This window comes from Ochotona curzoniae, unplaced genomic scaffold (genome assembly GCF_017591425.1).
Source record: "Ochotona curzoniae isolate NIBS_2020 unplaced genomic scaffold, NIBS_Ocur_1.0 contig_883, whole genome shotgun sequence".
In the NCBI taxonomy this organism is placed as follows: Eukaryota; Metazoa; Chordata; class Mammalia; order Lagomorpha; family Ochotonidae; genus Ochotona; species Ochotona curzoniae.
The window spans coordinates 6,226,643-6,242,529 of record NW_024466599.1 but is presented as its reverse complement, the minus strand read 5'-3'; the positions used below and the strand labels follow the sequence as shown (position 1 = coordinate 6,242,529).

The following is a 15,887-nucleotide window of genomic DNA, read 5'->3' as shown; positions in this document are numbered from 1 at the left end:
AGTCAGGAACTGGGCTAGGGCTGGCTCATGGACCCACTGGCATGCGCAAATGCCGGCACTGGGAGAGGTTCTGATGGAGGAGCCTGGGCAACTCCTCTGGCAGGACACAGACCCCACTGGTAAGCGCAAGAAACATGAATGGAAACAGCCCAGAACAGGCCACAAGAAGTTTCCCACTGGCAAACATTAGGCATGGATTGGGGGCAGACCAGGCTAATCAGTTAACATCATCACTGGCAAATCCGAGCACCAGATCAGAGTAAGGGTCGAGCCAGGTTTGGTTGCGATAAAAACCAGTCCACACTACAGAATGCCAGGAGGAGGGTGACTGTGCCGAATGTGACTGCAGTGCCCATCCGGCACACGTGAGAAACAGGAGGGGAGGGGACAGAGCCAGCGGGGGAATAAGGGGAGGTTCCCCTGCTGGACAGCTACTCCCACTGGAGAGCAAGAACTGGGATGGGGGCAGACTAGACTAAGCAGGGCTACAACACCTGTGCACCTCATGTGGACTAGACCAGGGAAAAGCCAGGATGGGTTGATTGTTCCTTGGGTGCAACCTACAACTAGAATGGGAGAGGGCTGTTTAGGCATAGCCGTAGCACCAGCTGGCAGAAACTGGCACTGGGGGCTAATCCTGTCAAGTTAAACTGCAGAACCACCTGGAAAGTGCACAATCCGGGAGTGAGAGACTTGGGAGGGAAATAGTGGGTTCCCCCCTCTTGAGTTACTACTGCCACGGGAAGGCACGAGAACTAGGACAGGGGCTGGGGTAGCTAGACAGAGAGGCACTCAACCACGCCCGTGAAGGCTGGACTGTTGAGCTGGGTAGATGGATCCAAGCTTCAATGCCATTTGCCATGTACGGCAACCAGGGGGATATGGGTCAGATTGGACTGGTCTGCCACACATATTGGCAAACCAGGGTAGGGGGTTGGCCTGGTGGGGGTTATTGTGGGCCGCTCTCATCAGGATGCAGCTCCCACTGGTTTAGGTGAAGACCAAGTATGTGCTGTACAGAACCAGGCTGGACTGCAACACCCATTGGTTCCAGTAGAAGGCGGGGCTGAAAACAGAAGCAACCTAGCACTTGCAACTACCAGCTGACTGGGTGATGGACTGTGCTGGAGGTTCTCTGGGCTTTTTCACCGCGTGTGCCTTAGGGCCTTAGGGAGGAAACCATTAGCCAGGGACTCCCTGGGACTCCTGGGCACGCTTAGGGGGAACTGAGGGCCCTCCCTGCCCTAGCCTTTCGTCGCCCCAGTGCCTCGTGAGCGCCTAGTTCACGTGGCATTAGGGGAGAGGCCGGCGCCGCGTGTCCCATAGGGGACCCTGTGCTGTGGAACTCGTCAGGCTCCCCCTCCTGGACCGGCCAGGGGGTCTTTCCTGCGTGACCCGAGGCGTGCATACGATGCAACTGGGCCTCATTGTTTGCATCAGGCCAGAGTCCAGCTGGCGGGCATGGAGGCCAGAAGGAAGGGTGGGGTGAGGGGGCCAGGATATGGATCCTGGCGGCTTCCACTGGGACCTGCCCCTCTCCCACACTCCAGCCCCACACACATACCTGTTCTCCACAAGTATCTGGCCTGGGAACACCTCAGACGAAGTTTCTTTGGTGATCTGCCCAATTGAAATGCCAGTCTCAGAACACAAACCATGGAGGGACAGAAGATGGAACAAGTTAATCAACCACCTCAGCAACAAAATACTGGGCAAATAGAGACGCTATGATGGACAATGTCAATTAATGGATTTTTCAACAACCTCATCGTGTTTGGAGAGGCAAGATTGGCAGCAATTTCAAAACTGGTGACCTACTGAAACCACTTCAATGAGTATCTCGGAGCATGCCCCACATGCGGGACTTGGGGTGGGTGGAAAATCAGGTGGGGCTTCTCCCTCAATATCCCCCTCTACCTCAGATATTTGAAGGAAACAATATGGAAATAACAGTCTTACCCACATTCCTGTAGCCCTTGACCCTTTATGCACAAATTAACCATGTAAAGATTGTTAAAATAAAAAAAAAAAATATTTAAATAGAAAAAAAAAAGCTTCATCAGCAACAATCTAAAAAAAAAAAAAAAAAAAATTTGGGCCTATCAAGGAGCAATGCAGACCAGGCCAGGTTGCAGTACCCACTGGACTAAATCTGGCTTAGGTTGGGGGTGGAGGGCGGCCAGGCTGGGCCAGTTAATAACACCACCTGGCAGATCTGAAAACCAGCATGGGGTGTAGGACAGGCTGGGTTAGGCAGCAGCACCAGCCAGTTCACATTAGGACTGGGACTGGGGAGGGTGGCAAGGGGCTGACCACTCTGTGTTGGGTGACAGCGACAGCTGGAAGAGGGCAGACTGGACTGGGCCAGGTTATAGCACCCTCCAGCAAATGCCAAGGTGAGACAGGCCATGCCAGCCTGGGCTGCAACACCCACCAGCACATGTGAGATGAGGAGAGGTGTGCAAGCCCGGTAAGGGAGTAGTGGGAATTCCCCTACTGGCTACTACTCTCATTGGTGAACGTGAGAGCTAGGACTAGAGGCAGACCAAGCTGGGGCAGGGCTATAACACCTGTTGGCCTACATGTGAACTGGGTTAGGGAGAAAGCCAGGCTGAGCTAATCAGTTGTATCCACTTGTACAGGCATGAGCCAGAACAAGGGCCAGCAGGTTGGGCTTTGCCTGCATCAGCTGGCAAGTGCTGGGACTGAGGGCAAGTCCTGTCAAGCTAGACCACAAAACCATCTGGAGGGTGCAAGATCTGGGGTGTGGAGTGGGTTCAGTGGGAAGGTTGTGGGCACCTCTCTGACAGACTGCAACTACCCCTGGTGAGCATGAGAATCAGGACTTGGGGCAGGCCCGATTGGACAGGCAGTGGCACCTGCTGGCATGAGTAAGGGCTGGAGGGTAGAGACAGTCGGGTTGAGTTAGGCTTCAGTGTCCAGTGATGTGTATGAGATCTGTTTGGGATGCGGGACAGACTGGACCAGTCCCCTGCACTTGCTGGCAGGCACAGGAACCAGATTTGGGGACTGGTCCAGTGGAGGTTACTGGGGAGTCGCTCTGACTGTGCTGCAACTTCCCCTGGTGTACTTGAGGGCCGAGCGTGTGATGGGCAGGATTGGGCTGTGCTGGGCTGTAGCACTCATCAGTTTGCAGAGGAAGGAGGGCAGAACAAATAGGTCAACTACCCCAGCGAATCTTGACAGCAAATTTCTGGGTGAGCCAGTTAACGTTGGAAGGATTTCCTCATCCTTGGAGTGGTGATAGCAGCAGCATCTCAGAACTATTGAAACCACATGTGCAGAACCCTCGGAAAATGCTCCGTAGCAGGGACCCTGGGATGACATCAGGTGGCAGTTCCCCATTCCCGGCTACTAAAGTGGTTGGGAGAATGGGCGTGGTATCTCCCCTCCCCCAGATAAAAGAAGAACAAAAAGAAAATGCTAAGTAAGTAAGTAAGTAAATGTTAAAAAAAAAAATTAGGCCTATTATTGATAGGCCTATTATTGATTTTGAGTTGATTTTTCAGTCAGCTCAGTTCTGGTTGTTGTGGCTCTCTCTCTCCTGGTGTCACTCCTTCCCTCTCTCTCTTTTATAAATCTGCCTTTCAAATAAAAATAAATCTTTTTAAAAACAGTTTTGAATAGCTAGCTAGCTCTATTGTCTTTTGTGTTGGGTCTGTTGACTGAGGTTTGACTGTGATTTATATATTTATATGTAAGTCATCTTATTATAATATTTCTCTTGGATTTCTGAGAATGTAGCACTGGCTGTCTAAAATTTCCCATTTGATTTAGAGTTCCTTTAGAACTGCTCGGAGGTGGGTGTGGGATCTTGGCTACCCTTGCTCTGAATTTCACCTCGTGACCCTCAGTTGTTTGAACCAAGTCCTGTTACCTCAACTTTCTTACCTTTGTCATTTGTTCTTCCATCATCACTCATGTGTCCCTTGATTGAAGGATTTTTTTCTCCACATTTTTTTCTTCCCAGCCTAGTATTTAACTGATGTGGCATGTTACCCTTTTGTAGGTATTGATTTTACACAACCAAACCCATCCTCAGGTTTTGTTCTAAACATTTCCTTGATGATAGTGGTTCTTGTCCAGTGTTGATTCTTAGTTCTGTTGGGCTTTTGCTTCTCTTGGAAGGGGTGGATCCTGTATGGGGGGCAATGCAGATATTTCTCAGGAGTCTGTGGTTTCGGTTTTCTGCAGGGGCCAGTGGCCACCTGGATTATGTTTTATTTCTCTGGATGCAATAACACTGAGATAGTCTGTGTGCTGCAGGAAGATGGAAAAAGGGCAAGGCATTAGTTCTGTTCCGGCTAAGTCTGCCAGGTGCTCATCTGTCTGTTGGTGTGAGGCTTATTTCTCCATGTGTTTATTGAGTCTTGCATCTTTTCAGTTTTTTTCTAAACTGCTTCTGCCTGCTTAGCAACCCTTTTTGTTGAGTTACGAGCAATTGTTCCTTTGGTTTTCATTTAAGATAATGAATTCTTGCCTGCCCCCACCCTTTACTTTTTATAGATTTCATTCCTATTCTGTTTCTCTTATTAATCATTTAAATTTTGGTAGTATTTGATATTCTCCAAGAGGGAAAAATATTCAGTAACTCATATTTTGATAGTAAACTTGACACATAGAAAAATTTTATCTGGTGGTTTGTCCATAAAGCATCCAATTTTAAAATAGAAGATTTTTATATTTTTAACTGTTGTGCTTATAGAATGTTTTGTGTTTTTCAGTAGTAATGATAGCTTTTGGATTTGTTTATGGTTTTGAGTTTTTAAAATATTTTTACTACTACTTTTTTCCTTTTTCCCAGCTCTTCTGTGCCTTTCAGGATGATAGGTATCTGTACATGGTCATGGAGTACATGCCCGGAGGGGACCTTGTGAACCTTATGAGTAATTACGACGTGCCTGAGAAGTGGGCCAAATTTTACACTGCCGAGGTTGTGCTTGCCCTGGATGCAATACACTCCATGGGCCTCATACACAGAGACGTGAAGCCGGACAACATGCTCTTGGATAAACATGGACATCTAAAGTTAGCAGATTTTGGCACATGTATGAAGATGGATGAGGTAAGTAAACAAGTAAAAAAAAAATGCTCGTTTTTGAGAAACGAAATCAAAGCAAATCAAAGACTTTAGGTAGGGTTTTTTTTGTTTTGTTTTTTGTTTTTAATTGGAAAGGCGGATATACAGAGAGGAAAATCTTCCATCCGATTTACTCCCCAAGTGAGCGCAACAGCCAATGCTATGCCGATCCAAAGCCAGGAGCCTCTTCCGGGTCTCCCACGCGGGTACAGGGTCCCAAAGCTTTGGGCTGTCCTCGACTGCCTTCCCGGGCCACAGGCAGGGAGCTGGAAAGGAAGCGGGGCTGCCGGGATTAGAACCGGCGCCCATATGGGATCCCGGGCGTGCAAGGCGAGGACCTTAACCACTGTGCCACCGTGCCAGGCCCTTTAGGTAGTTTTAAACAAAGATAAAGGACATCTTGCAGAGTAGCAACTGAGATATGGTACAACCAATGAAGACATTTCCTTTACTACTCATTATGCTATAGAATACTTTATTAATGAACCCCAGAGAAATAGAAATTTGGTTATCTTCATTATCCTCATGGAATGCTGACATTTGTTGCCAGTCAAAACTTTTTCACATGTTTAACGATCTAGGTGAAATTGTGGGAGACAGTCTAAAATCAAGGTGCTTGGTATTTCTACCACCATTGCTAATTCTTAGTCTTCCTTTAAGAAAAGGAGATGAGGAACCAAATGTATGCTACTGCCAGTCGGGGAAATCACCTGTTACGCTTTACTTGTTGAACAAGTCATATTATAACGAGGGGCTTTAAGTGCTAACCTTATAGCTAATTTGTTTTGTCCTTTTTTTGTCTACACATTAATTCCTAATGGGAAGGGATCAGGTTTTATTTCCCTTTGTGTTATTTTGTTGGGTATAGATGATTATTTGCATATGTTATATGTGTTATGATTTATAAATGGTAGTTGATTTGTAAGTGATAGTCTATACTGAGGTCACCTCTTTATTTTGCTTTCCTTCTTTCAGTTTCTTTCGTATTGTTTTTTCTCTCCTTGACAGCCAGTTAATGTGTTTTCCATTTCCCATTGTACATTTGTACAATGTACATTGTACATCCCATTGTATTTGTGTGAGGAATATACTGTTTGAATATAAAGAATATGATATTATTTCGCTCACTTTCTGTCAGTATTGTTTTTATGTCTATCTACGATAAATGTAAAATTAGCTCATCACTTCTTACTGCTTAGTATTCCACAATATCTATATTCCCTCGGAGTAGGATTCCTAGTTCACCTCCAACTCCCTGCTACCAACAGTACTGATTTCAACATCTTCAAACATGTCTTCTGTATATCCTAACATGAGTTTAAATAAGCCTGGTGCTGAGACTGCTGTGTCAGAGTGAAGAAATTGGCTGATTTCCAAAAGGATTATCGTTGTATATAACCTAGGAATTGGACGTCTTCTGTTCCAACAGGAAGTAGTACCCTTCCTGTTCTGCCCTCTGGATGTGCTTACCCAACTGGCTTGTAATAGCCTACTTGAACATTTATTTATCACCTCTCTTCCCGTCTTGGCCCGTCTTCCTCTTTTTACTTTTTTTTAATTGCTTCTGTTAGTGTGCAGGAATGCTTTGTATGTCATAGATATTGCTGGTGTCTCCTCTTTCACTAGTCATGTGTGCCTTTGAAGAATTAAGATTAAGGTAGAACTCCTTAATTTTGTTGTAATTGAAAATTTTTTTGTAATACTGAACTTTGAAGGTGTTGATTATGTTCCTCAAACCCCTGTTTTCCTCCAGTAATGCCAACAATGATGACAGTTGCTTGAGGAGCAAGGAGCTTATTTTAAATAATATTACATAGAATTTGAAATTTTGTATTTTAATATGGATAGTGTTGTTTCAAGCATCAGTTTCCCCACATTGCCTTTGTTTATGGTGACTATACCAAAGCCCTTACGGATGTTTGTGTTTGCATTCTCTTTCTCCTGTAAATAAAGTTAACAAACCAGAACAAAAGGGCCACTCTGCCCTGTGGCTTGGTTTTATGTAGCTTATGTGCTAAAAGTGATAGGCATGTTTTTAGATTATTATTTTAATAAAGAAGAAAATTTTTAAATAAATGTCATTAAAATTTTTTGGAATATAGAAGGAGATAACAGAGAAAGATCTTCTGTCCACAGCTTCACTCCCAAAGTGGCCAGCAACAGCTGGAACTGAGCTGTTCCTAAGACAGGAGTCAGGAGCTTCTTCCAGGTCCCCCATGCAGGCACAGGGTCCTGAGGTTTTGGGCCGTCCTCCACTGCTTTCTAGGGCTGCAAGCAGGGAGCTGGGTGGGAAGTAGGGCAGCAGGACATGAACTGGTGCCCATGTGGGATCCCGGAGCATGCAAGGTGATGACTTTTGCCATTAGGTTATTGTACTGGACCCAAGAAGAAAAATTTTAAGAGATTTTATGTGGCCTACAAAGCCTGGCATATCTGTAACTATCCTCCTTTACAGAAAAAGTGTTAACCCCTTATCTGTTACACAGAGAGGCTTGAATGATTTTGCAGCTGTTTTGACTTGATATAAAACATTATGTGATGGGTAAAGGCAAAAATAAAATATAAAAATTAAAGCAAGGGGGCCCGGCGCGGTGGCGCAAGTGGTTAAAGGTCCTCGCCTTGCACGCCCGGGATCCCATATGGGCGCCGGTTCTAATCCCGGCAGCCCCGCTTCCCTTCCAGCTCCCTGCCTGTGGCCCGGGAAAGCAGTCGAGGACAGCCCAAAGCTTTGGGAACCTGCACCCGCGTGGGAGACCTGGAAGAGGCTCCTGGCTTCGGATCGGCATAGTATCGGCCCGTTGCGCTCACTTGGGGAGTGAATCATCGGATGGAAGATCTTCCTCTCTGTCTCTCCTCTCTGTATATCCGCCTTTCCAATGAAAAAAATAATAAAAATAAATCTTTAAAAAAAAAAATTAAAGCAAGGACTAAAATAACTGTTACTACCACAGTTGAGTGATAAGTTGTGACTTATACAATTTGTTGAATGAATTTGCTGTTTCTGTGGAGGCGAGAGTCCTGATGTGGTTTAGTGACACACAGATGTGTCTCAGTGATAGTAACTGTTTAAAAGAACTTACCCTAATTAGGGACAGTGGGTTCACGCCTTACTTGTAAGGCATTGCAGTAACACGGGCTGCACCGCAGTGCAGACGATAATTTACATTACCTGAAGGTAAAATGGGATTGTGTACATTAATACTTTCATGTATGCAAGTTGATTCAGTTGAGCCTGTGATGTTTAAAATACAGACTGATAAAGTGGTTGCTGTTGGCCTTTTACAGGTGACATGGATTTTTATAGTGTACATGTTTTTCTGAAAACTTTAATTTGTGGGTTTACTGGAGCAGTAGGGGCTGGCCAAACATTATACGACTTTCTAACTAAAGTGCTTATGAAACCTGTAAGTGATATTCAGGGATAATTCAGATAGGCTGCTGTGTGTATTGCAGTAATGCCAGTAAAAACAGGGTCTGGACAAGCTGGGCAACACTGCACTGGTGAGCCTTAGCAGGTGAAGAGTCTGCCTCCCTGTTAAGACCACAGACTAAAACCCTCTGCCCTGCTTTTGAGAGGTGCTCCGGCCAGCAGAGCCAGTAAGTGGACAGGGAGAAGTCTGGGGGAGGCACCAACGGGAGACCAGTGCTGGTGGAAGTCTGTGAAGTCTCTCTCTATTTCTCCTTTACCTTTCCTTATGTACTCTTCCCCCACATCTTCATTTAGCAGGATATTGGATACAGATGAGTCTGGGTGTTTTTAGCCACAAGTCCAGTTCCTGTCCCCCCAGCCCCAGGCTAACGAGGGCAAATCAACTCCTTAGTCCACAGTAGAGAGGTACAAAATTCCAGGTAGGGTTTTTCTTCCACCTGTGTTGGAAGCGTTTAGTGTAGTCTATTAGGCCAATTGCAAGATTTTTGATTGATCAATTTGTGTTTTCAGTAAATGCTGGTTTCAGGTTCATTTGTATTCTATCATGACAGTGATAAAAACACCAAATATTTGTAGCAAATATACATTTTATTTTGATATATTTAAAATCAAATAAGGCACCAGTTTAAATCTGTTTCCATAATTCAGAGTGATGCACATCTGTGGGGAAATAGTGTTCTGAGTGTGTTACTTGAGTAGTTTTGATAGTTATAAGATGTTGTCGGTTTAATTGCACTGGGGCTGAGAAAATCTTCTTAGGTCTGTTGGCTGACAACATCCATCCTACTTCATCCACAGACATGTTGCAGAGGTTGGCCAGGAGAGTAGCCTAGCCTGTTCCGCTTTCCATCGTCTGCTGAAGCACTCCAAGTCCTATCCTGGCCTAGATGAGCTGGCTGTCAGGTCTGCTGTGTGTCTGTGCGTGCTGTCTGCTGCGCAGGCATCAGCAACTGGGAAGGCCCAATCCCAATGGGTGCACTTCCTGTGGTCAAGGTTTGAGTTCAGTTATCTAGTTGGGGAGTGGCCTCAGATATGATTTTTTTAAAAGATTTATTTATTTTTGTTGGAAAGTCAGATCCACAGAGAGAAAGAGAGAAAATGGGAGGTCTTCCATCTGCTGGTTCACTCCTTTAGCTGGACCTGAGCAAACCGAAGCCAGAAGCCTTCTCTGGGTCTCCCAGGCAGGTGCAGGGTTCAGAATCCCTGTACCATGCTTGACTGCTTTCCCAGGCCACAAGCAGGGAACTGGATGAGAAGTGGAGTGGCCAGGACATGATCTGGCACCCATATGGGAACCCGGCAGTTACAAGGTGAGGACTTTAGCCACTAGGCTGTTGTGCTAGGCCCCTCAGATGTCATTCTTCTGTGCAACACCTGCAACAGTCAGTGCACATATCCGTGGACGCAGCTGACTGGTCAGTTCTGCCCCGCTCCCCATCTCCCACGTGAACTGAAGGGTCCTGCAGCCTCTGCCCCGCCAGCCCAGCCCACCACAAACCCGGTCTTCCACGCACAATGGCAGGTGTCACAGCCAAATCAGATGACTCCCAATAACTTCATCAGACCCACTGCCAGCCCAGTTTCTGTGTATGCCAGCATGTGCTGCAGCATAGCCTGGTCCATGCAGCATCCCATTTGGTTCTCATGCACTCCCATGGTGATGCGGCTTAGCTCAGCCCACCAAGCCCACACTTAGGCAACCTAGCCAATTGCCTGCAGCTGGTGAAAGTTCTGCTTTTCAATTCTTTTTGAATTTTTTTGTGTATTGAAGATTTGTTCACCTATTTGAAAAGCAGACATCTACCATCTGCTGATTCAGTCCTCGAGTGGCTGCAATAGTTAGGGCTTGGCCAGATCAGATCGAGGAGCGTGGAACACCATTCAGCAGGGACCTGAGTGGTTGGGTCTTTCCAGATACATTAATGTGATTCTGGGTCAGAAGCAGAGCAGTGGCACTGAATTAGCACTCAGCTATGGGATGCCAACATCACAAACTTCAACCCAGCTCACTCCAGCAATGAAACAACCATTATTTATCTTTAATCTTGTGCAGTAATCCACACAAAATGTTACTCCCATGATGTGTTCAATTTTTTTTATGAGACGTTTTTAATTTGCATTCTAGCTATTTGCTCTATATTCAGGAAAATGAAATCATTGAGTTATTTTTGCCAATTGAAGATAATTGTTTTAGAAATAACTCCCTAGAAGTAACACATTTTACAGCACTTAAAAACATTGACTAAAGCCAGAATTTACAAAATATGTAGAACCTCCCACTTTGTTTTTATTTTTTTTTCAGTGATTTTTATTATTATTATTAATTACATTGCATTATGTGACACAGTTTCATAGGCTCTGGGATTTCCCCCAACCCCTCCCCGTCCCCTCCCCCCATGGTGGATTCTTCCACCTTGTTGCAGTATTACAGTTCAAATTCAGTCAAAATTCTTTCATTGCAAGCATATACCAAGCAGAGAGTCCAGCATCTTATTGTCCAAATAAATTCAACGATTTCTTGGGGAGACCATCTCTGGTCTGAAGGCAAAGCTGGCAGAATAACATCCTGATCAATTAAAAGCTCCAACATAACATCAACAACAATTTACAACATTATGGAATGGCATGGTATTGCGTAACCAATATGTTAAAAAATGCAAGCTTTTAACCACATCCTGTGACTGCTTCATTGACATTTCAATTTTAGTTTATATACAACCGGCTTCTATTCACCTTGAAATGGCTATAGGATACTATTCAGCCGTCTTGTGTCTATTTTCATTTTAGTATTTAGCAATTTATAGTGTTGAAGCATAATTTTGAACTTGGCAGACTTTAGTCTAAGCTGGCTTATAACTAACAAGGCGTATGTCAACAGTTGAGGTGCAGAACAGTTTTAGGAGGAGTGTGCAGAGAAATCTTCAATACCCTAGTGAGGAGTAACTAATCTTTGTGTCCTGCCTAGTAAAGAATATGTGAGTCCACACTGACCATTTCCTGTCTGTTTCTGAGCTCTCCTTGTTCTGTATCCTAATTTGTTTGTTTGTTTGTTTGTTTTGGGGGTGGGGGCTCCTAAAACTGTTCTGCACCTCAACTGTTGACATACGCCTTGTTGTCTGAAGACGGATGGATTCGTGGCACTTGGAGTCTGTGGCTTACGTTGGTCTCTGCTGTTTTCCCAGACAGGCATGGTACACTGTGACACTGCCGTTGGGACCCCTGACTACATTTCACCCGAAGTCCTGCAGTCCCAGGGAGGTGATGGCTACTATGGACGAGAATGTGACTGGTGGTCTGTAGGGGTTTTTCTTTTTGAAATGCTAGTGGGTGAGTGACTATTTCAATTTGTTCTTTTTCAAAACCCTTTTCTTAATACTGCGTCTGAGAGCATGGGGAAGAGTTGCCTGCATCCTGGGGAAGAGTTGGAATTTCTTGTAACCTTGAATTAGAAGTGTCTGACATGACATACTGTTAATCAGAACATTAATACCAGGCTTGATTCTGGCATAACAGTTGTGTAGATTTAGGAAATTGTAAAAGGAATTGATGTGTATTGCAAGGAGGCCTTTTTGAATTAACAAACTGTTAGAACAAGAAGGGCCTAGTGGGCCTCTGCGTGGGCCTCGTGCTGATCTCCCAGTGACCCTGACTGCTGCAGTGTTTGGGCCGACAGTGTCCGTATTTGCTGCAGTCATCACAGCGCAAAGTATCCTTCTCTTTATAGAATTATGTTTCTTGGTTTAGTAAACTTACTTATTATGTGTGTATGTATTTGACTTGTAATTCTAGTTAACTGAATCATAAATATATTAACCATTTGATTATCAGAACATATTTTGAATAGTATTTCAGTTTCAGAAACTCAGAGGTATATTTAGTAGTTTATTTTACTTTACCAAATAAAAATTTAGACAAAACTGCTTTCAAAACTGTTCTTTATATTATAGATTTTATTCCTAGAGTGTCCTGTTTCTAAATACTGAATTTATTAAAATATCTTTGGGCTAAGGAACTCAATGACCAAACACCTGGTATAGGGAAGAGGGATGTGGCTAGTTCTGCTTCCCAAGGTCAGGGTGGTAAGGGATGGCACTACAGATAAAAATATATGTCTAGATTTGGATTATTTCCTGGAAGATTCTAAAAAATTAGAAATTGGTAGTACAAAGTCTGAATAATAGTGTATTACTGAAATGTGAGAAGTTTTTGGTAAATAATCATTACTGTGGTAGGTGTTTGGCACAGCCCCTGCTTTGGGCTGCCCACGCCTGATGTCAGAGTGCGTGGTTTTGAGTCCAGCCTGCTGCAGATCCTAGCTTCTCACTCGCATGTGTGGCTTCCACCTTGTCTAGACCTACCTGCTGCAGGAATGTGGGCAGTGAACCAGCACAGGGAAGGATTTCTGGCTGCCTGACTAGCTCATTTTCTAACTTTTAGGAGAGGTGATTATGCCGGAATCTGGTTCTGTGGCCTCAGCTGTTTTGTGATGACTGCAGGGCAGGCAGTGCTGTTCTTGTGGTGATGTGAGGCTCTGGGTTTGGGTTTTTGTTAGGCACTCTGTGGTTCTAGGTTATTTCTTCTCTTGTCTGTCTTGTAATCTCTTTAAAGTAGACTGTGAGAGGAGACTTGAAAAAGTTCATGGAATACAGAATTATAAGACAAATTTATTTTGGTGCAAAACGTTTTAGAATTGATGTATAGCTTTTTCATAATACACATTTTCCATGAGGTTTTTGAAGAGCTCACATACTCTCTTGCCTAGTCTCATCTCCAATTTGGAGAATAAGATGTTCTAGAGGAAAATATTGTAATCATGTGAAGAGACCATTTAAATTCCCACTACTGCTTTCAATTTTGAGGGCTGAATCTATATTTTTTTGTTTAATTTTATGGTACAATTCCATAGGGTCTGGGATTTCCTCCCCACCCAAATTCCCACTATATATATATAGTGGGAATATATATATATATAGTGGGAATAACATATATATATATATATATATATATATATTTGAAGGAATTTCTTGACACGCTAGGTTTCTTGGGGTCACAGCAAATGCAACAAGCTAATTACTATAACATTCTGAACAAGCCTCCCATTTACCTGATATTAATACAAAGGGGACAGACTCAATGCATTTTATAAATTCAATCCTAATAATAGAATAGTATTTCCTCCTCCCTCCTTCCTTCTTTCTGTCCTTTTCTCTCTGCATCCCTTCCTCCTTTGTTCCCTCCCTCCCTCTCTGTTTCTTTTTTCTATGAAATTTTTGAATGGCAGTGCTCTGTAGTAATCTGAGCCTACTATGAAGCTTGTAGTGGTTAGTTAGTACTGGGCTTCATTTAAACGATTTGCTGCAGCTAAAAATAGTGTACTAGAGAAGTTTTGAATTCAAAATTATCCTCCCCTCTCCCAGAAACATTCTAAATATCTATTCAGAAGTTTGGGATTGCTGATTTGGGAAAGCTACTCCCAGTATAGGAACATTGGTAGTGCCTTTGTGGCTAAAGATGAGTACTGGACCAAATGGCCCTTCAGCTTTTTTTCGTTACTCAGGTTTCAGTATCCAAGTCAAACATCAGTGAATGGGAACAGCACAGTAAGAGTGTTTTGACCCTTTGCCCGCTCTGTTTGTCACTGTCAGCAAGTCAAGAGGCTGTCTCTCTGGGCCTGACTTTCTCCTGTGTGAAATGGTAGAGCTGATCTAAATCCTGAGGCAGTAGAGCCTGGCTGGTCATGGTGGAGCTGTTTTATACCCTGGCCACCTTCAAGCGCTTGGAATTTGGCTAGTGTATGTAACTAGGGAACCATGTCTTTCATTTCAGTTTGCAGTTGCAGCATCTGACTTGTGTATTAGACCGTGTGGCCCCTAAGAGGGATCCCGAGTGCAGGCCCTCCCCAAGGTCTGGAGGGATTAGACGGATCTGAGTCCCTTGGGAAGTCTTTGTTGAGTTTACCAGTGAAGTTATTTCTTACTTCTTAAAAACCAAACCAAATAAATTCTAGAGTGAATTAGCATTCATTTACTTTGCTTTCATGGATGGAAGAATCATTGGTTTGGTTAAAAGTTAGATACACTGTGAAAGTCTGTGTTTTGAGAGGGACTCCCTAACTCTTGAAACCTTTATTCTTGTATGCATGTGCCAAAGTGAAACTTATAATATTTAAACAATAGGTTATCTGTTAAATTCATTATCTTCTTTCTTGGAATTTTAGGAGATACTCCATTTTACGCAGATTCACTGGTAGGAACCTACAGCAAAATTATGGATCATAAAAATTCACTGTGTTTCCCTGAAGATGCAGAAATTTCTAAACATGCGAAGAATCTCATCTGTGCTTTTCTAACAGATAGGTAATGTCCACTGAATTTTTTTGCAGAGAAGCCCTTTCGCTTAAAATGTGTAGTGAGAACATTCCTGATTTACTTACAAGTCAGCCTCTGATTATCCTAAGTAGCTTCTGATTTTGCTTTTTCCTACTATTAAACCTGGTGTTGGATTTTCTGTCTCATTTGGTGTGCACAAACCAACCATGTTTTAATTAACCTTAACCTTGAAGAAGACAGAAACTGGGCACATTGTATATCTGAAAGATGTTAAACTTCTTTGCCATTCACATTTTACTGCCTATGGTCTTTAGTTTATATTGCCCCCATGGTAGGACTTTTGACAAGACCGCATTATGTAGATGAATAATCAGAACTTTGTGTTCACATAAGCTTGTTGTGTCCCCACTTGGGAGTGTCTTCTGATGGACCCTTTTATATGTGTTTAATATGAACAAGCCAGCTGGAACTCCCTCAGACATGGAAGCTGGAAAGCTATTTAGTTTGTCTTCCATCCTTTTTACTAATCTTAAGATTCTGTCTGTGACAGCCGTACTGCTGCAGAGCCAACACATAATGAAAGCTGCAGGTGCGTGCTTGCACTGCAGTGCTGGCTCTGTGATCTTGGGGAGGTGATTACTTTCTGGGGGGGCGGGCTGAAGTGAGGGGCTTGAGTTAGGGACATCGCTAGCTCTGATTACTGCGGCTCCTTGGCGCACCTTACCCTTAGCCTGCGGCTGGCAGTTTGGTGACTCCTGCATCCGTGCATACTTTGTGCAGGGTGGAATCTTACAGGGGAAATTCTAGGGTATGCACTAACAATAACTGCTCCTCTTATCAAACTGAATGTTATAAAGATGTTTTTCTGTCAGAGGCAAGAAGTTATTTTGCCTTTTTTCTTTGTTAGAGAGATAATCATGTATTAATTATATATAGACTAGAACTTAAAAATTGTTAATTATACAGTTAATGAAGAATCACATGCTGATAATCTCAGATGTAGCCTGTATTATGTTTCATTTGAGAA

The 15,887-nt window shown here is 43.7% G+C and overlaps 1 protein-coding gene across 1 annotated transcript in view; it reads left to right on the top strand.

Annotated features, from left to right (window-relative positions):
• ROCK2 (Rho associated coiled-coil containing protein kinase 2) overlaps positions 1-15,887 on the top strand; it is a 146,624-nt gene that overhangs the window by 91,616 nt on the left and 39,121 nt on the right. Inside the window, exons 5-7 of the mRNA XM_040992831.1 lie at positions 4,826-5,086; positions 11,714-11,858; positions 14,749-14,887. Of these exons, the coding sequence (XP_040848765.1) occupies positions 4,826-5,086; positions 11,714-11,858; positions 14,749-14,887 (545 nt within the window). The remainder of the gene's footprint in view (positions 1-4,825; positions 5,087-11,713; positions 11,859-14,748; positions 14,888-15,887) is intronic.